The sequence below is a fragment of the Symphalangus syndactylus genome, chromosome 22, assembly GCF_028878055.3.
Source record: "Symphalangus syndactylus isolate Jambi chromosome 22, NHGRI_mSymSyn1-v2.1_pri, whole genome shotgun sequence".
NCBI classification, from domain to species: domain Eukaryota; kingdom Metazoa; phylum Chordata; class Mammalia; order Primates; family Hylobatidae; genus Symphalangus; species Symphalangus syndactylus.
In genome coordinates, this window is record NC_072444.2 from 43,398,568 (window position 1) to 43,420,858 (window position 22,291).

Sequence of the window (22,291 nt, forward strand, 5' to 3'; positions counted from 1 at the left end):
AATGCGCGTGCGCGTAAGCAGGGTTGTTGATTAGTGCCCCCCTTCCCCCCCCCGCCCCGAAAAGCGACCCCTAGTGGTGCACCGGCGAGGACCAGAAAATTGCACGCTTTCTTGAAAGAGGCATTTACTGAGCGCCCAATGTATGCCTGGCACTGGGCTGGGTGCTGCCACCTAAGCGAGCACGACCAATGCAGTCTATCAGAGAGGCCCAGATCGCCAAGCAGCGGGCCCCTGCAGTCCGCCATGCCACTCCCGACGCCTAGAGCGCCGCTCAGCACACCGTGAGCGCCCAATAACTGTTGGGCTCCAATGACACCGCGGAGGCGGCCTCGTCCCCGCGCTGCCGCCGGTGCCGCCGCTCCCGCTAGGGCAGCCCGGGAGGCCAGACGCTGGCGCTGCAGGGAGAGGGCGGTGGGCGCAGCCGCTAGGGGGCGCGGCGGGGCGGGGCGCACCTTTCCGTGTGTCGCGCGGATGGCGGCGCAGGGCGTAGGTCCGGGGCCGGGGTCGGCGGCGCCCCCGGGGCTGGAGGCGGCCCGGCAGAAGCTGGCGCTGCGGCGGAAGAAGGTGCTGAGCACCGAGGAGATGGAGCTGTACGAGCTGGCACAGGCGGCGGGCGGCGCTATCGACCCCGACGTGTTCAAGTGAGCGGAGCGGGTGGGGGCCGCATGGTCGCTAGACACCCCCGACCTCTGCTCTCCGGGTACGCCCGGCCCGCTGGTCGAGAGGAGCCCCGGCCCCCTGCCCCCCGCCCCCGTCCTTGTTGGGTCTTCAGGGAGGTGGCCGCGCTGGGCGGAGAGGGCTCACCGGCCCCGCGTCTGTCCCCGTCAGGATCCTGGTGGACCTGCTGAAGCTTAACGTGGCCCCCCTCGCCGTCTTCCAGATGCTCAAGTCCATGTGTGCCGGGCAGAGGCTAGCGAGCGAGCCCCAGGACCCTGCGGCCGTGTCTCTGCCCACGTCGAGCGTGCCCGAGACCCGAGGTCAGAGCTGGGCCCGCTGTCCCTGCCCCAGTGGCGGGGGTGGCGGGCGGGGAGGGGGCAGGCGCGGCACAGCGGTGGCGTGGCCCTGAGTGGCCAGGCCTGTCTGTCGGTCTAGGCCCAGCACCTGCAGGGCCCATCCGTGGGCTCTGCTCCCGGTCTTCGCTGCCAGCCTTAGGAGGCACGTCTAGGTCAGGTGGACGCAGAGTGCGTGCCCCAGGGTGGTCCAGGCTGGGTAGGGATCCTCCGCTTAGCTCCTTCCCACCTCTTCACTCAGGCCTTCATCCTACAAAGTCGGGAATCAAGACGGTTTGGGGCTGGGCGCCGTGGCTCACGCCTGTAATCTTTGGGACCCAAGGGCGGGAGGATCGTTAGAGGCCATGAGTTTGAGACCAGTCTGGGTGATAGGGTGAGATCCTGTCTCTAAATGTTTTTCGAAAGACAGTCTCGATCTCTATCCTGTGGTATACAGCATCCAGGGAAGTGCCCAGGGAGCAAGGCAGGCAGAGGTCTTCCTGCCTTTACCCCACCTGGGCCCAGTTCCTGCGCAGGGGCTTGGCCAGTATTGGTCAGCTTCCCTCTGATAATTGCAGGAAGAGAGTCAGAGGCAGAACTCCCAGGGTGCAGAGGCCTGCGGGGTCTGAAGGGCCTCCTCCCTCTCCAGTGTGGTGACTGGGCTGAGGAGATGCTGGGACTGAGAGTGTCATGGTGGAGCCTCCGTCCCTGCTCATCTCCGCATGTTGCTTCTGCTCCGGATGGCTCTCTCTGAAATGCAGCACAACCTCCCAGGCCAATGGAAGGAGGCCCAGAGCTGGCTCCCTGCCTGGAAGCACAAGGAGACTCGCACAGGCATCCTGAGAAGGCGTGGAGAGCAGGCTGCCTTCATGGGGGGAGTGCCAGGGCCTGGGCACCCACGCCCCCTGACCCAAGAGGGCCCGGGCATCTGTGTGCTGGCCTCTTCACTGACCCTCGCTCTGTCTGCTCTCTTTGTGTCTCTCTCTGACCTCCAGAGGCCTCCTTTCTCTCTGCCAGGAACAGTAGCCCCCCTGCAAGGCCCTCCTTTTCCTCCAGCCCGCAGCCTGCGGCCTCTCCGGTTCTGCTCCACAGCCCGGCTGCCACACACTCGCCTCTCTCTCCAGGCCCCCCGGGTTCCCTCCGCCTCTCTTGCTGCCTGTTCTCTCCTTTTGCAGGTTGCGTTTATTGGCTTATCTCTGGGGGTTGGTGCTCTCCCTTGTTTCCATGGAAACTGCCTGGCCCCAGGAGGCCCAAGCAGCTTTGAGCTGCGAGGGCAGGACCATGCAGGCCACCGCTGCCCTGCTGCTTAGCAACAGGGCACAATTTCTGACTTGGTTTATTAGAGATATGGTGTGGCAGTCTCTAGACCCCACAGTCGGGCTGGCATCCGGGGACAGGACCAACACCCCCACACCCCAAAGGCGAACTGTGGTGAGTGTAAAGAGCCCCACTCCAGGAGAAGACAGCTGGCCAGGTGCGGTGTGCTGTGCTGGAGAGCACAGCCCCAGGCGTGACAAACACCTCGGCCTCTTAGAAGTTGTCCCCTACCTGGACAGGAAGTCTGGAGGCTGAAACAGAGACTCCTACCTTCCCAGAGTCTCCTGGGCAGTGCCACACAGATACCATGTGCTGGTCCCATGGCCACACTCCAGCACTCAGCCGCCTTGCCCGCCTCACTCCTGAGTTGGGACACTTTCCAGGTTTTACCAGGTATGATCAGGGGCCCAGAGCCAGGGGCCTGTGAGAGCCCAGGGGTCTTTGGTTGCACCTCCTACATGCGCCTCCTGACAGCACCCACCTCACTGCCACCCAGAGCTCAGGCCCAAGAGAGGGTGGAGAGGGGCTGAGGGACAGGCCTGTAGTAGGAGTGTATGCACTGCAGGCTGAGATGAGCAATTGAGGGGCAAGTGTCCAGCAGGAGGGAGAAACTTGGAACAGAGTCCTTGTCACTCCAGGGGATGTTGCTGCTCACTCAGCACTCACTCAGGGCTCTGGGTGCCAGGCCCAGCTCTCAGGGCAGAGGGCGTGGCAGGGAAGTGAGATGATCACACTCAGTCCAGTGAGAGGCAGTGAGGAAAACCACCAGCGAGACCAGTGTGGTGGCTCACACCTGTAATCCCAGCACTTTGGGAAGTCAAGGCAGGTGGATCCCTTGAGCTCAGGAGTTCAAGACCAGCCTGGGCAACATAGCAAGACCCCATTTCTACAAAAAATACAAAAACTAGCCATGCAGGGCTGGGCACGGTGGCTCATGCCTTTAATCCCAGCACTTTGGGAGGCCGAGGCGGGCGGGTCTCGAGGTCAGGAGATAGAGACCATCCTGGCTAACACGGTGAAATCCCGTCTCTACTAAAAATACAAAAAAAATTAGCCAGGCGTGGTGGCAGGTGCCTGTAGTCCCAGCTCCTTGGGAGGCTGAGGCAGGAGGATGGCGTGAACCTGGGAGGTGGAACTTACAGTGAGCCAAGATCGCGCCACTGCACTCCAGCCTGGGGGATAGAGCGAGACTCCGTCTCAAAAAAAAAAAAAAAAACCAGCCAGGTGGGCGTGGTGGTGGCGCCCATCTGTAGTCCCAGCTACTTGGGAGGCTGAGGTGGGAGGATCGCCTGAGCCTGAGGGGGTTGTTGCAGTGAGCCGAGAGCTTGTGACTGGACTCCAGCCTGGGCAACAGAGGAAGACCCTGTCTCAAAAAAAAAAAAAAAAGAAAAACTGCTAGCAATGGAGATGGGAGGAGGCTTCAGAGCCCAGAGAGCAGCAAGGGTTACACAGGGCGGAGCAGGAGGGGGTCGGCAGAGCCCCACAGGTGTGATCTGGGGCAGTAGGAGGGGGTGGGTGAGGCAGAGTGCTGTCCAGGTGCTGGTAGGCCTGGGGCGGGAGGAGGCAGGTGGGAGGTACAGTCAAGATGTATGTGGGGGTTGTGGCACTGGAAATGCAGGCATAGAGGGGCGGGGAGGATTAGGGGGTGCCGTGTGAGCGAATGGGGGCTCCGAGAGAATTTACCCGAGGATAGGAGTGGCCTGGAGTGCTGGGCCCCTCAGGGTCATTTGTTCCTCGAGGGCTCTGTCCTGGAAGCATAGCCCAGGTCCTGTAGGCTGGGTGGCAGAAAGCCAGGACATGAGGGCACAGAGGCCCCGTGGGGATAGAGTGGAACCTGAGGAGGAGGTGGAGGGGAATGGGGCAGATATGGGGCTATACCAAGAGTGTACTGCTGAGTGAGAGGCAGAGGCCACAGATGGAATGCTGAGAGCTCTCTGAGGCCCACATGTTACAGCATCTGACCACACAGAGCTCCGGCTGCCCTGGTAATGGCAGAATCTGGGGTGGAGGACATAAGGGGGATTGTCGGAGTGATCCAGCTGGGGGGCATGGAGGCCATAGATTTCCCACAGGACTCGGGTGTGGAGTTCTCCAGGCTGTAGGCCAGGCCCTCTCGAGCTTGCCTCTGTGAGCTGCCGCAGGCACCCTGGGTCCTCTGGATGCCTGTCCCCCAGCCATCCAGACGGCCTGTGGGGACAACCACCACCAGATTCACTCATACCCACAGGGAAGGGGAAACAGAAAACCCCAGAAGCACAGAGGGGTAATGCTTGTCTTGGTGAGAGTCTGGAGTCATTGAGGGAAAAATAAATTCAGTCAAGCGTTCTATTTAAGTTTAGGGAAGCTATATGTTTTAAAAGTTGTCCGGAGCATGTGTGTATGATGACGTTTGGAGTGTGGAAGCTGTCTCACCTGAGCTGTGCTGCCTGATACAGGAATCTCGGGCCACACATGGCTGGTGTGATCATTGCACTGCGTGTGTTATGCACAGCAGATGCCAAAGGACCAGTACAAAAGGGAATGCAAAAAACCCACCACACCTTAGGAGGCCGAGGCTGCTGGATCTCTTGAGCTCAGCAGTTCAGGACTAGCCAGGGCAACACAGGGAGACCCAATCTCTACAAAACATACAAAAATTAGCAGGGCATGGTGGTACACATCTGTAGTTCCAGCTACTTGGGAGGCTGAGGTTAGAGGATTGCTTGAGCCTGGGAGGTTGAGGTTGCAGTGAGCTGTAACTGCACCACTGCACTCCAGCCTGGGTGAGAGAGTGAGACCCTGTCTCAAAAATAAACAAAAAACCCCAAAGTGAATGAGGCTGGGCATTGGTTCACACCTGTAATCCCAACACTTTGGGAGGCTGAGGCAGGAGCATCACTTGAAGTTCGTAGTTTGAGACCAGCCTGGGCAACATAGCAAGACCCCACCCATCTCTACAAACAAACAAGAAAAAGAACAAAGGTGAATGCAACATCTTATGAATAACTTATGTACTGATTACATATTGAAATAATACGTTGGATATTTTAGATAAAGTATTTGAGCTAATTCTGCATTTTCTTTTACTTTTTATTTATTTATTTATTTTTGAGACAGTCTTGCTCTATCACCCAGGCTGGAGTGCAGTGGCACACTCATAGCTCACTGCAGCCTTAACCTCGTGGGCTCAGGCAATCCTCCCACCTCCTCTTGAGTATCTGGGACTACAGGTGCACACTACCACACCTGGCTAATTTTTTAATTTTTTATAGAGATGGAGGTCTCACTGTGTTGTCCCAGCTGGTCTCTAGCTCCTGGCCTCAAAGGATCCTCCTGCCTTGGCCTCCCAAAGCACTGGAATTACAGGCATGAGTCACGGACCCCTGCTGAGCCAGGCTGTTTTAACATTCAATGGTCATTGACTATCTTTGGCGCTTTGGAGGGCCCTCCAGGGACCAGGTGTAGGGGCGTCAGTCACCCCGCCCTCACACCCCAACCTGCAGGCACACTTGGTTCAATCCCACTGTCTAGCCGGTCTGACTCAGTAGCCCCTCCCGAGGGAGCAGGGCTAAGCAAAGCTGGTTTTCCCACTGCAAGGCATTGCAGGCCCTTCTATTCTGGGCCTTCTCATCCTTCATAAAGTGAGAAGACCTGAACAGGGCTCCCCACTAACCCTGAGAGCATGCAATTCCTGAAGATTTCCAGGATTTTCTTAATACCAGTTATGGCTTAAAGTTATATTGGTTTCACATTTCCAGGGTTTGTCAACCCTGTCAGATTTAAAGATAAGCATTGTTAGCCAGGTGTGGCCCCATGCTTGTAGTCCCAGCTACACTGGAGGCTGAGGCAGGAAGATCCCTCGAGGCAGTGAGTTTGGGGCAGCAATGAACTGTGATTGCATCACTGTGCTCTAGCCCAGGTGACAGAGCAAGACTCAGTCTCTAAACCCCTCTCCCCCACGACTAAAAAAAAACAAAACAAAAAACAAAACGTTATTTGCTCTTTTCTGCTTCCCTCTCATCCTTGTTTCCAGAAAGGACTGGGTCATTACTGAGGGGAGGAGAGGAAGCTCAGATGGCGGCAAGCTGAAGGGAAGCCGGCTCTGAGTCAGGCTCAAGTCTGCGGCCTGCCATGCCACGTGCTGTGGGGAGCTGAGAGTGCATGGGCACCTAAGCACCCAGATTAGGCCGCGGCTACAGAAGATCTGACTCTGTCTGGCCTGGCCTGCAGAGGGACTGTGGCCTCAGAGGAGGATGCTGGCCCAGTGTGGGAGCTGCTGCAGGGTGGCGAGGCCCATCTGCTCATGGAAGACAGAATCCTTGCCCCTTGACCAGTCAGTGGGGACTAGAATAATGGTAGTTCGTACCACAAGAGATGCGTGGTGGCCGTTGTCTGCTTTGTGCCTGTTTCACGAGTCACTGCTGGGCTGAGGTGGCCAACCATCACCCACCACGTGTTCCTGACTGCGCTCCTCCTTGGCTCAGGGCAACCCTGACTCCATCTTTGTTGAGTCAAGTGTGCCAAGCTGACAGAGTTCCAAGCATGACACCACTGTAACCCTCACCACCACCAGGCAAGAATGAGCAAAGATCTCATTCTCTGAGGAAGAACTCCCCGGAAACTCATGAGGGCCATCCTATCCCTGCAGGGTATGGGGAGAATTTTGTGGTATTAGCATAGAAAGGGAGCTGGAGGTACCTCTGGAAGAGCGGGGGTCCACAGCGTCTCAGACACAGGAGTCTCTGCTTGTTCAAGGTGACAGATGGTGAAACAGAAATGACCTAATAGATCCCTGGACACCCGGTTGCATCTTTTCTCCAGGAATCCAGTTTCCCCTTGCAGGGTACTTGACTACACTTGATAAGAGGCCAAGGAAGGACCAGGATTGAGGCTGGGTGTTCTGTTGGCTGAACCCTTGTCTGGAGTCACCCTAAAAGTGGTGGCAGGGGAGTTCCCGCAAGGGACTACCCCAGACCTTTCCAGGATGAGAGCCAGTTGGGATTCCAAAGGAAGAAACACTTAATGCCAGGGTGGTCAGTCCAAAGCATTTGTTAGGGAACTTACATACAGAGGGGGCTGCAGTGTGCCCTCATGAGGGACAGCCAGGAAAGAGGTTGTGCCCAGGCACACCGCACTGAGGGGGTGGGGCCAGTTTCCATGTGCTTAGCAACATGTCAGATCTTTCAGTGTTCCAGTCAACAACCTAAACGTGTATCAGTGTCTGGGAACATGCAAGCCCCAGCCAGGATTTGAGCCTGCAGGGGAACATGTAGCTGATTAGGTCAGAGTGGTCAAGGCACTTCCCCAGTCAGGACAAAGGAAGCGCTAGGGGGACGAAATGGGGGACCCAACACTGAGTCAGGCAGGGGACACATGCCCTGTTTAGAGCCCACGGGCCAGACCCTGCCAGGCCAGAGCAGGGGAGAGCCCTGGCCAAGGCACTCCGCATGGGGGGCTGTGACCCCATGGGCAAGCCTGCTACCCAGGCACGTTTGTACCTTGGAGAGTCCTCTCAGTCTTGCTGATGCTGTCAACACCCTGAGCCCAGGGAAATCCATCCCATTAAAATAAAGCTTTGGCTCAAGTGTGGTTGCAGATCTTTCTTGGCTATCTTAAAGAATAAAGTAAGCAAATTACAAATCCAAGAAACTCTGAACCAGTGGTCTTCATCCGAGAGAGCCTCTGGTGGTCAGAAGGAAAGTCTCAAGCATTCAGACCGTGGCAGGAACCCTGTCATGGAATCTGGCAGCTAAACCCAAAAGCAAGAGGCTTGACCACTGCAGAACACTCGGGTAGGTAGGAAACAATGAAAGAGCTTCCAAAATCAAAATCAGAAACCCAATTCCAGGACTTGGTGACTGCAGTACTTCCTGCGTGTCACCATCTAGGGCAGCTCAGATGTACAGTCCAGCGTGAACACACCTTGAGGATGAGGCAGCGCGTCCCTGCTGCTGCTGCTGCTGCTGATGGCACCATCAGGGCAGACTAGGTTTACTGACCAGGCTAGGTGTGGACCAGCGCACCTACCTTTCCCTAAATAGGTCCTTTTAAAATGTTCCCTTGGCAGTGTGCTCCTTGCATGGCTTCACTCCTAGGACACATCCTAAAGGGTCCCCTGCACACTGCCAAGGGCTTCTGGGGCGTGACCTGTCTTTAGTGGTTCTGAGTCTCAGGACTTGGGGCTGATGCAGGGCCTCTAGCTGAAGCGACTTTGATGGAAATGTGTAGACCCAAATGTTGCCCAAGGAGTACGAGTACAGCAGGTGCTGCAGTTACGGGGCGCACCCATTCCTAATCGTTGTGCTTTATGTCTCCTTAGGGAGAAACAAAGGCAGCACTGCCCTCGGGGGAGCATTGGCCCTGGTGGAACGCAGCAGCCGCGAAGGATCCAGCCAGAGGATGCCACGCCAGCCCAGCGCTACCAGGCTGCCCAAGGGGGGCGGGCCTGGGAAGAGCCCTACGCGGGGCAGCACCTAGGATGGGGCAGAGACTTATCACATCTTTGTCCCCAGCAAAGGCTACGTGTTATCTCCTTCAGTTGATAATAAACCTTTCTGAGATGCAGAGGGTCCAGGTCAGATGTTCTCTACCGTATTTTTTTGATATTAAGGCACACTTAGAATGAAGTTTCTGTGCCGGGCCTGGTTGTGCCACAGTGAACTAACCAGGTCCCTTCACCATGGGTCAACTTCCTGAACCTGATTTGGGTTCTGAGAAAATGTGTCTGGATTGCCAGGTCTTTTATAAATAGGCGTCAACAAGCTTCACTTGAAATGTGGGAGTTTTTTGTTTTTGTTTTTGTTTTTTGTTTTTTGAAACGGAGTCTTGCTCTGTCACCCAAGCTGGAGTGCAGTGGTGTAATCTCGGCTCACTACAAGCTCTGCCTCCTGGGTTCATGCCATTCTCCTGCCTCAGCCTCCCAAGTAGCTGGGCCCACAGGTGCCCACTACCATGCCCGGCTAATTTTGTTGTATTTTTAGTAGAGATGGGGTTTCACCGTGTTAGCTAGGATGGTCTCGATCTCCCACCTCATGGGAGGTTTTCTACCAAGACAGTTGGCAGTGCTGAGGGACAGGGTGGCTGTGTGTGCGCACAGAGGGCAAACGCTGCCTTCCGGGTTACCGTAGAGCACTGGGGTCAGCATGGGTGTGTTGTAACCTTCTGTGGGTCACGAATGCTGTGCGGAACTCGGTTAATATTCTTTCCCTCTCTAAGATGTCCTGATCTTACACATTTGACTCACAGCTTTAGAGACTTCATGGACAAGCCCCATCCACAGACCTCCAACACTTCTAGTCTCCGTTTTAGCCAGCATGACCCATCAATAAAGAAGCCCAAAAAATCGCAAATTCAGTTGAAAACCCTGACTCTGCTTTCCTAGAATTTATGAAATCTATACATTGAATGCCTGGCTTTGAAGAAACACTGTTTTCCCCTGGTCATGTTACTTCCATGGCAGCTGCTTATGTATAGTCGTGCTGCATCTAACCCCACGCCAGCAGGGCAGGCTGGCACCCCACCACTGTCCATGCAGGCTCTGGGGTCCCACCGGCTCCTGTAGGCAGAGCTAAGCTGTACGACACACAGAGATCTTGGTTTTATACAGAACCTTTAATTGCAAACAACTTGAAAGCAGCCATCCTGGGGGTGGCAGGGGAGAACCCACCACACCCTCCCCTCAGTATTCTTCACCTTCTTCAGCCTCAGCTTCCACGGAATCCACGCCCACCTCTTCATAATCCTTCTCTAGAGCCGCTAGGTCCTCGCGGGCCTCAGAGAACTCTCCCTCTTCCATGCCTTCGCCCACGTACCAGTGCACAAAGGCCCGCTTGGCATACATGAGATCGAACTTCTTATGGTCCAGGCGGGCCCAGGCCTCCGCGACGGCCGTGGTGTTGCTCAGCATGCACACGGCCCGCTGCACCTTGGCCAGGTCTCCCCCGGGGACCACTGTGGGGGGCTGGTAGTTAATGCCCACCTGCCGGAGAAGGGAAAGAGCAGTCCGTGAAGCTTATATCAAACCTAGAAATGGTAGCTACTTTTCCTCAAACAGAAGACACCCTGTAGGCGACAAGGAGAATGCTCAGTTCACCTCACAAACGTCACTAAGCCCTTCTCTGCGCCAGGCAGGGTGATAGTTCCAGACGAGGAATAGAGAAGGAACCTTGGAAGTAGCCACCCTGGTGGGATCCCAAGCTACCTAAAGGGCTGTGTCCTAGTACCTGTGACACGTGATAGGTGCCCAGGTGAAGACAGTCTTCCCTCTGAAAATGTATGCTGCTTGTCTTCTTTGTAGATTACAATTAAATTCTATAGCTAAACTTTTTCCACCCAGATAGATTCAGAGTACACAACTCTTCCCCATGCTATCGCAAGGAACATCATACCCACTTCTGACCCACAAAACAAGCCACTGTGGATATGCAAAGGTAGCAGATCATGGGTCAAGAGTCATATGAATGCTGCTACCACAGCAGCAGGAAGTGGTCGAAGTGGTCCATGTGCCTGCCTAAGTAAGGGGTGACATTCCAAGGTAGTAACCAAAGGGGAAGCATTCCAAGTTTCAGAACTCGGGAATAACACGACCTGAGATCCAGGCAGCAGTGCACAGGGTCAACCAGAGCAGGGATCAGCAAACTTGTTCTATAAATGACAACATCAGGCAAGGTGTGGTGGCCCAAGCCTGTGACCCCAGCACTTTGGGAGACTAAGGCGGGCAGATCACATGAGGCCAGGGGTTTGAGACCAGCCTGGCCAACATGGCCAAACACCATCTCTACTAAAAATACAAATATTAGCTGGGTGCGGTGGCTCGTGCCTGTAATCCAGCACTTGGGAGGCTAAGGCGGGTGGATCACCTGAGGCCAGGAGTTCGAGACCAGCCTGGCCAACATGGCAAAATCCCATCTCTACTAAAAATACAAAAATTAGCCAGGTGGGGTGGCAGGTGCCTGTAATCCCAGCTACTTGGGAGGCTGAGGCAGAGAACTGCTTGAACCCGGGAGGTGGAGGTTGCAGTGAGTGAAGATCGCGCCACTGCATTCCAACCTGGGCGACAGAGCAAGACTGTCTCAAAAAAAAAAAAAAAAAAAAAAAAATCACCCAGGCATGGTGGTGCATGTCTGTGGTCCCAGCTACTTGGGAGGCTGAGGTGAGAGAATCGCTGGAGCCTGGGAGGCAGAGGTTGCAGTGAGCCAAGATCACACTACTACAGCCTGATGGACAAAGCGAGACCCTGTCTCAAAAAATAAATAAATCTACAAAGCTCACCACAGATATATAGTGTGATGACTCAGAAAGAGAGTTTAAAAGACATCACTGAGCTGGGTGCAGTGGCTCACAACTGTAATCCCAGCACTTTGGGAGGCTGAGGCAGGCAGATCACCTGAGGTCAGGAGTTCAAGACCAACCTGGCCAACATGGCGAAACCCCGTCTCTACTAAAAATACAAAAATTAGCCAGGCGTGGTGGCGGGTACCTGTAATCCCAGCTACTTGGGAGGGTGAGGCCGGAGAATTGCTTGAACCCGGGAGGCAGAGGTTGCAGTTAGCTGAGATCGCACCACTGCACTCTAGCCTGGTCGACAGAGCAAGACTATCTCAAAAAAAAAAAAAAAAAAAAATCACTGAATCAATTATCAACTCTGGTTCACTAATTTATGCCCACATGCCTAGCCCATGGGACAGGGATAGTCTCCCCAAAGGATGTGGGCCTTCAGGGCCATTGTTATTTTGTGCATCTGCTGCTTGCTAAAAGGCCTCCACATCACCCAGTCATACCTTAAATCCAGTCGGGCACCAATCCACAAACTGGATAGTGCGTTTGGTCTTGATGGTGGCGATGGCCGCGTTGACGTCTTTGGGGACCACGTCCCCCCTGTACAACATGCAGCAGGCCATGTACTTGCCATGGCGAGGGTCACACTTGACCATCTGATTGGCTGGCTCAAAGCAGGCATTGGTGATCTCAGCCAGACAGCTGCTCATGGTAGGCCTTCTCGGCTGAGATGACTGGGGCATAGGTGGCCAGGGGGAAGTGGATGCGGGGGTACGGCACTAGGTTGGTCTGGAATTCCGTCAAGTCCACATTCAGGGCCCCATCGAATCGCAGGGAGGCCGTGATGGAGGACACGATCTGCCCAATCAGACGATTGAGGTTGGTGTACGTGGGACGTTCGATGTCCAGGTTGCGCCGACATATGTCATAGATGGCTTCATTGTCGACCATGAAGGCACAGTCAGAATGTTCCAGGGTCGTATGGGTGGTCAGGATGGAGTTGTAGGGCTCCACCACGGCCGTGGAGACCTGGGGGGCTGGGTAAATGGCAAACTCTAGCTTGGACTTCTTGCCGTAATCCACTGAGAGCCGCTCCATGAGCAGAGATGCGAACCCAGAGCCAGTGCCGCCCCCAAAGCTGTGGAAGATGAGGAAGCCCTGCGGTCCTGTGCACAGATCCGCCTGAGAGAAACCAGACAACGTGAGCCAATGCCCGTGGAAGCCACACCACCAATCGCCAACAAGCCAGGGCCACTTCTCTTTGCCTCTAAAGAGTTGATATGGATTCAAATCATCCATAATAAACACACGGTACACTTTGAAGCAAAGAAAAGCAAAGGTCTACAGACAAATCACCATTGCAGACTCAGTAGGACTCAAGATGCTGGTCTAAGTTTTTGTTTGTTTGTTTGAGATGAAATCTTGCTCTGTTGTCCAGGCTAGAGTGCAGTGGTGTAATCTCAGCTCACTGCAACCTCTGCCTTCTGGGTTCACGCAATTCTCCTGCCTCAGCCTCTCAAGTAGCTGGGAGTACAGGTGTGTGCCACCACACCTAGCTAATTTTCATATTTTTAGTAGACATAGAGTTTCACCATGTAGGCCAGGCTGGTCTCAAACTCCTGACCTCAGGTAATCCATCTGCTTTAGCTTCCCAAAGTGCTGAGATTACACATGTGAGCCACCGCGCCTGGCCAAGATGCTGGTCTAAGTGTTGATAAAATGACTTCCCTTTCACATTCCAAGAACTACCCTCCCATCCAAGACAATGGCCACATGAAACCTTCTCTTCTTACCAGTTTGCGGATCCGGTCCAGGACTAGGTCAACAATCTCCTTGCCGATGGTGTAATGGCCCCTGGCGTAATTATTGGCTGCATCTTCCTTTCCGGTGATCAGCTGTTCCGGGTGGAAGAGCTGCCTGTAGGTCCCTGTGCACACTTCATCTACAAAAGAGACAGTGTGTGCTGTGAATTTTTAAGGCCTGTACTCACCAAGATGGACACATTCCAGGACTGTTCACTTCTACAGAGTACATGCTGTTCAAAGTACATGACCTACATGTCATAGGTCAACAGTGGCAGTGTCTGCTAGAAAATGTCTCTGTGTGATAACCAAACTGCAGATGCAATTCATGACTCTACGAAGTTAAACTCAGCTTGTGGTATAAATGTCAGCAGGACCAGTTCCCAGTGAAAGGAAATAAGCTCTTGCACTCCTACGCAGGTACACAATTCTTTCCTACGTGTAGCTACATCAAAGGCTGTAAGTTAAAAACTCTTACAACCTGGGCAGTCACCAGGTCAGTGTGACTTCTGCAGGGCAGTCCCATCAGGCCACCCTGGATGACCTGGGTCCCACAGGCTTTCAAGTGATGCTGTCATCTCCTGGGGGGCCACTGAAAGGTGCTGCCTCTTTGTAGCTCTCCTTGGAAACTACCTCAGGCTGCTAATCTGAAGGAAGCAAATGACTGTTCTGTACTTACCTTCTATGCCTAAGACGCAGGTCAAGACTCTTGTGCACCAGCATAAGAGAGTGCACAGCATTCAGGAGGAAACCAATGCCACTGCACAGTGCAGGCAGGGCCACCTGAGCAGGGCTGAGGCAGCCACGAGGGAATCTCTTCACAGCGCATCTTACTGCTGGCAAAGCAGCTTTTCCCTGTAGGTCAGGTTTTCCCAAATTAGGAGCCGAGTCTCACAAACACTTTCATCACGAACCTTTCAGTTTCCCTCCTAACAATGCCATGGGCATATGCCTGTCTATCCCATCCTTTCAGCAGGATTCAAAGGAGCCCATACGGGGCTTTACCAATCCTCTCCCACCCTCTCAGGAAAGCTGCCATCCAGTGCCTAGGTACCTACCGACCACAGTGGGCTCCAGGTCCACAAACACTGCTCTAGGCACGTGCTTGCCAGCTCCAGTCTCACTGAAGAACGTGTTGAAGGAGTCGTCCCCGCCACCAATGGTTTTATCACTTGGCATTTGACCATCAGGCTGAATTCCATGTTCAAGGCAGTACAGTTCCCAGCAGGCATTGCCAATCTGGACACCCGCCTGCCCCACGTGGATAGAGATACACTCGCGCTGTGAACCGGAACATAAACATGAACCCATTCATTTCAAGGCAACTTGAAACCACATGGCATGCAAAATATTCTAATTTAATATTTATATAGTGCTTCAGTATCTGGCGCTTTCACAATTGATATTTCCTAGGAGGGTTAGGTGACTGATCCCTTTATCCCTGTGAAAACTAACTTGCTGTAAACCACACTAGCTACTAAGTTCTAGAGGCAGCCCTAGAACCTGTTTGCCACTACACAAAAAAGGTTATTTTAAAACTTGGAAGCCATGTAATGTCAATAATCAACTCCACATTATAGCCAGTCACAGTAATTCTCTGAAGAATATATAGCAGTTTTTGATTATGTCCTGATCAAAGGATAAGGTAGCTGGGTTGAGTAAGGAAATACAGAGTAGGTCCCAGGTCACCATGGTCTAAGCCCAGGTGCTCAGTGTGTGTCCTCTCTCTGCCCCCCAGATCTACCCCCTCCATCATTCACCACCTGCTCTGTGCTCTCAAAGGCTGACCCTTGAGAACAGCATCAGAGGCCTTCCTCGCCCTCTGGCTTCTTGCTGGTTTGGTCAATGGCAGGCAACAGTGGGATACTGGGGAGCTGGAGGAAAGCAGTGCCAGGGTACTCCCTCCTTGGCCCCATCCTGCTCAACTGCTGTGGGTGACCTGAATCCCTCTCAAGGCCACACTTTTGGCAGGTTGCCCTCTTCATAAAACTACCCTTTCAATTTCTTGTAACCACTCCCTCTCTCTACCCCTTGAAGCCTACGGGTGTAATGGCTCCCAGACGTCATCAGTGCTGGGATGCTGCACTGTCCTTTGGTAGTTTCTTTAAACCCTGCCAAGCCGGGTGTGGTGGCTCATTCCTGTCATCCCAGCACTTTGGAAGGCTGAGGCGAGAGGATCGCTTGGGACCAGTTTGAGACCAGCCTGGGTAACATAGTGAGTCCCTGTCCCTATGAAAAATTTACAAATTAGCCAGGTGTGGTGGCACACACCTGTAGTAGCAGCTACTCGGAAGGCTGAGGCGGGAGGACTGCTGGAACCCAGGGGTTCAAGGTTGCAGGGAGCCGTGATCCTGCAACTGTGCTCCAGCCTGGGCAACAGAGCATTTGTTGAGTGCGGTCTCAAAAAAAAAAAAAAAAAAAAAAGAAAAGAAAAAGAGAAAGAAAGGAAAAAAAGGATAACTGACAAACCACAGCTATTCAGACTTGGGAATCTGTTAACAGGCTGTTTTTTTTGTTTGTTGTTTTGAGGCAGGGTCTCTGTGGCCCAGGCTGGAGTGCAGTGGTGCCATCACGACTCACTGCAGCCTCAAAGTTCCAGGCTGGGCTGATCCTCCCACCTCAGCCTCCCGAGTAGCTGGAACCACAGACCCGCATCATCATGCCCGGGTAATTTTTGTATTTTTTTGTAGAGACAGGGTTTCACCATGTTGGTCAGGCTGATCTTGAACTCCAGACATCAGGTGATCTGCCCGCCTCCACCTCCCCAAGGGCTGGGATTCCAGGCGTGAGCCACCGCGCCTGGCCTAACGGCTGCCTTTAGGTGAACGAGGCAAGTTGCAGCAGCGTCTGAGCCTTAATTCCTAATCTGACCAATGTCCACGGCCCCAACCCCCGTCAGCGAAGGCTCCTGGGGCTCCTCAGTCGTTTCCAGTAGCACAAAGACATGTGAAGCGGGAGCAGCGCCCTCCCGTCTTCAAGAGGCGACGCCACTATTTGCTCTCTGGGGGACAGGACACTGTCAATGGTCCCCGTCCACTGAAGGCCCGCAGCTTCATCTAAAACAAAAGCCGCAGTCCCTGCGCTGGGACCCGCAGATCCAGGAGACGATCCCATGTCCTCCTGTCCCGCACTAGACCCTGCGTCCTTCTCTGGCCTCCTCTCATCGCCCAGGCCCACAACAACATCCCTCTGTGCACCCGAGGCCAACTTCGTCTGCCTGGGCATCTGCGGGGCGGGAGTGACCCAGGCCTTACCATGGTGAAATCCACTGCTTTAGCCCAGTGCTACTTCCAGACCTCAACCGGCTGCCACAGCTGCCGAGCGCCCACCTGCAACCGCCTGTCAGCGAGCGCTGCACGGGAGAGGCCCGCCGATGCCAGGCCGCCATTGGCTCAGAGTTCCTGGGAGGCGGGCCGAGGGCCGGGCCCCAGTTCTGATTGGCCATTGCTCAACACGTGTAGTGGGGACGCTCTCTGATTGGATGCAGGATTGGCGGGAAGGCAGCGGGGTCATCAAAGGCTGTGCGGGTGCTGAGGCATTTCCGGGGTGTCTTCTGACCAGGGTTGGAACAGCTACTGTACTGCCTCTGTGGGTCGCAGAACATTGCCTTGCTCCCAGTGTGCCACTGCCCCCTCCCTGATTGCCCCAGGCCTGCTCCTCTCCCTGCCTAATTCAGATCTTTGCAAACAGGGCCGCCTCTGAGAGGCCTTCCCGCCATCTACCCAAGTCACAGCAGCACCGCAATTATCCCCCCTTCCCTGTTCCCACCCAGCACCCGGGAAGTGGCAGGATTCAATCACTTTTGTGACCCAAAAGGAGAAAACGGGCCGGGCGCGATGGCTAACGCCTGCAATCCCAGCACTTTGGGAGGCCGAGGCGGGTGGATCACCTGAGGTCGAGAGTTCCCGAGACCAGCCTGGCCAATATGGTGAAAACCTGTCTCTACTAAAAATACAAAAATTACCCAGGCTGGTGGTAGGCACTTGTAATCCCAGCTACACGGGAGGCTGAGGTAGGAGAATCGCTTGAATCTGGGAGGCAGTTGTTGCAGTGAGCCGAGATTGGGCCACAGAACACTCCAGCCTGGGCAATAGAGCCAGACTCTATCTCAAAAAAAAAGGAAGAAAGGAGGCAAAATTAACGTAAGTGGAGAGGTTGGGCCAGGCACACCGGCTCATGCCTGTAATTCCAGTGCTTTAGGAGGCCACGGCAGGAGAATTGCTTCAGGTCAGGAGTTCAAGACCAGCCTGGGCAACGTGGTGAGACCCACCTTGCCCGTTTTTACAAAAAATACAAAACTAAAATTAGCAAGGCATGGTAGCGCATGCCTGTAATCCCAGCTACTCAGGAGGCTGGGGCAGGAGAATCCCTTGAACCCGGGAGGCAGAGGTTGCAGTGAGCTGAGATCATGTCACTGCACTCAAGCCTGGGCGACAGAGCGAAACTCCATCTTGAAAAAAAAAATAAAGTTTATCTGGGCCAAGTTTGAGAAGTGCAACCCTGGAGATGCAAGTTGTCTTAATATATTAGCAGCAGTTATAAGTGGGTTTTTAAAGGAAAAGAAGAGGCAGTTCCTAAGTTGTTTACAAAGAATTTTGAAATTAGAGAGGAAGTCTTGCTGTGTTGTCCAGGCTAGTCTTGAACTCCTGACCTGAAGGCATCCTCCCACCTCGGCTGGCCTAGCCTGAGGAATTTATATTAAAATAACGTAAGCTATTTATTGGGTCAGGCGTGGTGGCTCCCAGCACTTTGAGAGGCCAAGGTGGGAGGATCACTTGAGGTCAGGAGTTTGAGACCGGCCTGGCCAACATGATGAAACCCTGTCTCTACTAAAAATACAAAAATTAGCCAGGCATGGTGGTGAGCATCTATAGTCCCAGCTACTTGGGAGGCTGAGGTAAGATAATCACTTGAACCCAGGAGACGGGGTTTGCAGTGAGCCGAGATCACGCCACTGCACTCCAGTCTGGGCAATAGAGTGAAACTCCATCTCAAAAAAAAAAGAAGGCCGGGCACGATGGCTCATGCCTGTAATCCCAGGACTTTGGGAGGCCAAGGCAGGCAGATCACGAGGTCAGGAGATCGAGACCATCCTGGCTAACACAGTGAAACCCTGTCTCTACTAAAAATACAAAAAATTATCCAGGCGTGGTGGCGGGTGCCTGTAGTCCCAGCTACTCTGGATGCTGAGACAGGAGGATGGCGTGAACCCGGGAGGTGGAGCTTGCAGTGAGCCGAGATAGCACCACTGCACTCCAGCCTGGGCGACACAGCGAGACTCTGTCTCAAAAAAAAAAAAAAAAAAAAGCTATTTATTGTCTCTACATTGTCTACATTGTCTTTCATATCACAAATTCCAGGAACAGGAAGATAATGGGTTGAGCTAGTCAGGAACAAAATGCCTTTAAACAGTCACCCCAGGGCATGAGTACAATGGGTGTAACTGAAGTCCATATTCCTGTCTCTCTGGGCCTGATAAGTTCTGCACACCTCACATAACTCAAAGTGCTGTGAACACTTTTTCTTTTCTTATTTCTTTAGTGAGAGGGAGTGGGTTTATGGCCAACAGGCAAGGGGAAGGCACACCCCTGTCCCGGGAAGAGCAGAGTGGGGACCCAATACCCATTTTGGAGGAGTTTGGAATAGTCACCTGACTCTTCCTTTTTATTTTTTTATTTTTTGACACTGGTTCTCACTATGTTGACCAGGCTGGACTCAAATTCCTGGGTTCAAGTGATCCCTAAGCCTCAGCCTTCCTTGTAGGCTGGGACTACAGGTGTGTGATTCTTCCCAGTTTGATTCTTCCATCCCTAACGATCATCTTAGTGTGTATTCAGGTCTGGGAAAAGCCCTGGAGGAGACATGCTGGCTTACCCCCAGCTCATCACTAGGATGCAGCATCCCATCATGGCATCTCCCTGGAGGGTGGCTAAGCAGGCCCTTAACTTTCCCTCCTGAGAGGAGAGCGGAGAAGAGAGAGGGAGCTCCCCCAGTGGGATGGGACTCACAAGGTCCAGGAGTTGAGACTTTTCTGTGGCCTTTGGGGACCACTGAACAGTGCAATCAAGTCTTCCCTTAGAAAGATGCTTTGGCAAAGGGAGGAGGGGCAGGGATGGAGTTCTGCGGACAGCCAGGAAAATCAGAGGAGGCCACTGACCCCCTGCCTCTTCTCCACAAGAGGATGAATCCTTCTGTATTAGCCCCAGGCACCCTAAAAAAGTACCACTGACTGAGTGGCTTAAACAACAGGGTTTTATTTTCTCACAGTTCTGGAGGCTAAAAGCCCCAGAGGCCTCTATTCCTGGTTTGCACACAGCCACCTTCTCACCATGTCCTCCCATGGGGAGGTAGCACCCAAGCTCTCTGGTCTCTTATAAGGACACGAATCCTGTTGGATCTGGGCCCACCCTTATGACCTCACTTAACCTTCATCATCTCTTTATAGGCCCAGTCCCCAACTACAGTCACACTGGGGATTAGAGCTTCGGCATCTAATATTGGCGGGTGGGGGACGCCATTCAGTCCATAGCCCTACCCTTCCTCAGGGCTCCAACCACATGATGCACAGAACTCAGCTGTAGCCCGCATCACACGGTGCTCTTCAGTCCAGCCATGCGTCGTTCAGCGGCTGGGATACGTTCTCGACAATGCATCATCAGGTAATTTCGTTGATGTGAGAACATCACAGAGTGTACTTAGACCAACCAAGGTGGTGCAGCCTACCGCACACTTAGGCCACATGGTATAGCATATTGCTACCTACACTTTCTTTCAAGGATATCTGCTGGAGGCAACCTACAGAATGGGAGAAAATTTTTGCAATCTACTCATCTGACAAAGGGCTAATATCCAGAATCTACAATGAATTCAAACAAATTTACAAGAAAAAAACAAACAGCCCCATCAAAAAGTGGGCAAAGGATATGAACAAAGAGCTCTCAAAAGAAGACATTTATGAAGCCAAAAGACATATGAAAAAATGTTCATCATCACTGGCCATCAGAGAAATGCAAATCAAAACCACAGTGAGATACCATCTCACACCAGTTAGAATGGCCATCATTAAAAAGTCAGGAAACAACAGGTGCTGGAGAGGATATGGAGAAGTAGGAACACTTTTACACTGTTGATGGGACTGTAAACTAGTTCAACCATTGTGGAAGTCAGTGTGGCGATTCCTCAGGGATCTTGAACTAGGAATACCATTTGACCCAGCCATCCCATTACTGGGTATATATCCAAAGGGTTATAAATCATGCTGCTATAAAGACACATGCACACATATGTTTATTGTGACACTATTCACAATAGCAAAGACTTGGAACCAATCCAAATGTCCAACAACGATAGACTGGATTAAGAAAATGTGGCACATATACACCATGGAATACTATGCAGCCATAAAAAATGATGAGTTCATGTCCTTTGTAGGGACGTGGATGAAGCTGGAAACCATCATTCTCAACAAACTATCACAAGGACAAAAAACCAAACACCGCATGTTCTCACTCATAGGTGGGAATTGAACAATGAGAACACATGGACACAGGAAGGGGAACATCACACACCAGGGCCTGTTGGTGTTGGGGGGAGGAGGGAGGGATAGCATTAGGAGATATACCTAATATTAAATGAGTTAATGGGTGCAGCACACCAACATGGCACATGTATACATATGTAACTAACCTGCACGTTGTGCACATGTATACATATGTAACTAACCTGCACGTTGTGCACATGTACCCTAAAACTTAAAGCATAATTAAAAAAAAAAAAGAATATCTGTTGGACCATGCATGTGAATTGGCCATTTGACATAAGAACTCAGAGAGGGGGCCAGCTCAAGCAGTTAAATGCTATTAAAGTGAAACTGAAATTTATTATTTTATTAGGGAAAATAACTAAAGTTCTATTTCTTTAATCCATCCTAATGAATTTTTTGTGCAAATTTCATATTTAAAAAGACTATGGCTTTAGAACAGGTTTCTCTAAGGACAGTATGGTTCTCTAAGCATCTGTTTGTTTAAAATTCAGATTCCCAGATCCCATCCCATAACTACTATATCAAAGTCCCAAAGAGAAGACGGGGAGAGAGGAGAAAGGAATTCATATGTTTAATAAACTCCCCAAGTGATTATTGTGCATATATATATTTATTTATTTGAGACAGAGTCTTGCTCTGTTGCCCAGGCTGGAGTGCAGTGGCACAATCTCAGCTGACTGCAACCTCCACTTTCCAGATTCAAGCAATTCTTGTGCCTCAGCATCCCAAGTAGCTGAGACTACAGACGTGCACCACCACACCCAGCTGAATTTTGTATTTTTAGTAGAGATGGGTTTTCACCACATTGGCCAGGTTGGTCTCGAACTCCTGAGCTCAAGTAATCTGCCCACCTTGGCCTCCCCCAAAATGCTGGAATTACAGGAGTGAGCCACCATGCCTAGCCAATATTTTGAAAACTAATGCTTCAGAGTAATTTAAAAAATAATCATAGGCATTATATATAATCCTCAAAGGCTACATGCATAAAACTGGGCATCTCTATCATTTGAATTAGGCTTTTCTTTTTTCTGTTTCTTCTTGAGTCCATTTTAGTAATTTTTATCCTCCTAGGATATCATAATTTTAGTTAGCTTTTAAAAGAATTATTGTAATAAATTATATTTAGAAAATAATTTAGTGTGCTTTTCTTTTCCATACCTGTCTGATCATGTATGTCTCTATATAGGGATATGAACTGCTAGAGATATCTTTAGTTTAAGGGAAATGAAAGAACAGAAGTTTAAAATTTATTTAGCTCAAACACAAAGAGAATGCAAACTGTTAAGAGATATTTTTAAGGGGAATGTGAGAACAGAGGTTTAAAGTTTATTTAGCTCAAACACAAAGAAAAAGAGTCGGCCAGGTGCAGTGGCTCACGCCTGTAA

General features: G+C 52.3%; 1 protein-coding gene and 1 pseudogene across 4 annotated transcripts; one reads left to right on the forward strand and one right to left on the reverse strand.

Moving 5' to 3' along the window:
• Window positions 1-63: 63 nt before the first annotated feature.
• Window positions 64-8,863, forward strand: LOC129472067 (mitotic-spindle organizing protein 2B-like). Of its 4 annotated transcripts, XR_010118831.1 has the most exons (6): window positions 68-641; window positions 829-977; window positions 1,985-2,164; window positions 2,333-2,420; window positions 2,546-2,699; window positions 8,605-8,807. XR_010118831.1 is itself a non-coding variant. In XM_055261432.2 (4 exons), exons 1-4 carry the CDS (start codon window positions 310-312, stop codon window positions 8,760-8,762), a joined length of 819 nt encoding a protein of 272 aa, XP_055117407.1. In that variant the 5' UTR covers window positions 69-309; the 3' UTR covers window positions 8,763-8,863. The 4 variants fall into 4 exon arrangements, 3 of the variants coding, with proteins under 3 accessions (XP_055117413.1, XP_055117407.1, XP_055117412.1); XM_055261432.2 differs by lacking the exons at window positions 2,333-2,420; window positions 2,546-2,699 and having other exon boundaries at window positions 69-641; window positions 8,605-8,863; XM_055261437.2 differs by lacking the exons at window positions 1,985-2,164; window positions 2,333-2,420; window positions 2,546-2,699 and having other exon boundaries at window positions 82-641; window positions 8,605-8,863.
• Window positions 8,864-9,877: 1,014 nt separating this feature from the next.
• Window positions 9,878-16,750, reverse strand: LOC129472066 (tubulin alpha-3 chain-like; annotated as a pseudogene).
• Window positions 16,751-22,291: the final 5,541 nt, after the last annotated feature.

What these genes read in the sequence shown, in the direction of transcription:
- LOC129472067 (XM_055261432.2), top strand. Translation starts at nt 310, where the DNA reads ATGACACCGCGGAGGCGGCCTCGTCCCCGCGCTGCCGCCGGTGCCGCC. An exon ending in GAGCGTGCCCGAGACCCGAG is followed by an intron (nt 978 to 1,984) that starts GTCAGAGCTGGG and finishes TCTGACCTCCAG; the next exon opens with AGGCCTCCTTTCTCTCTGCC. An exon ending in CCTGTTCTCTCCTTTTGCAG is followed by an intron (nt 2,165 to 8,604) that starts GTTGCGTTTATT and finishes ATGTCTCCTTAG; the next exon opens with GGAGAAACAAAGGCAGCACT.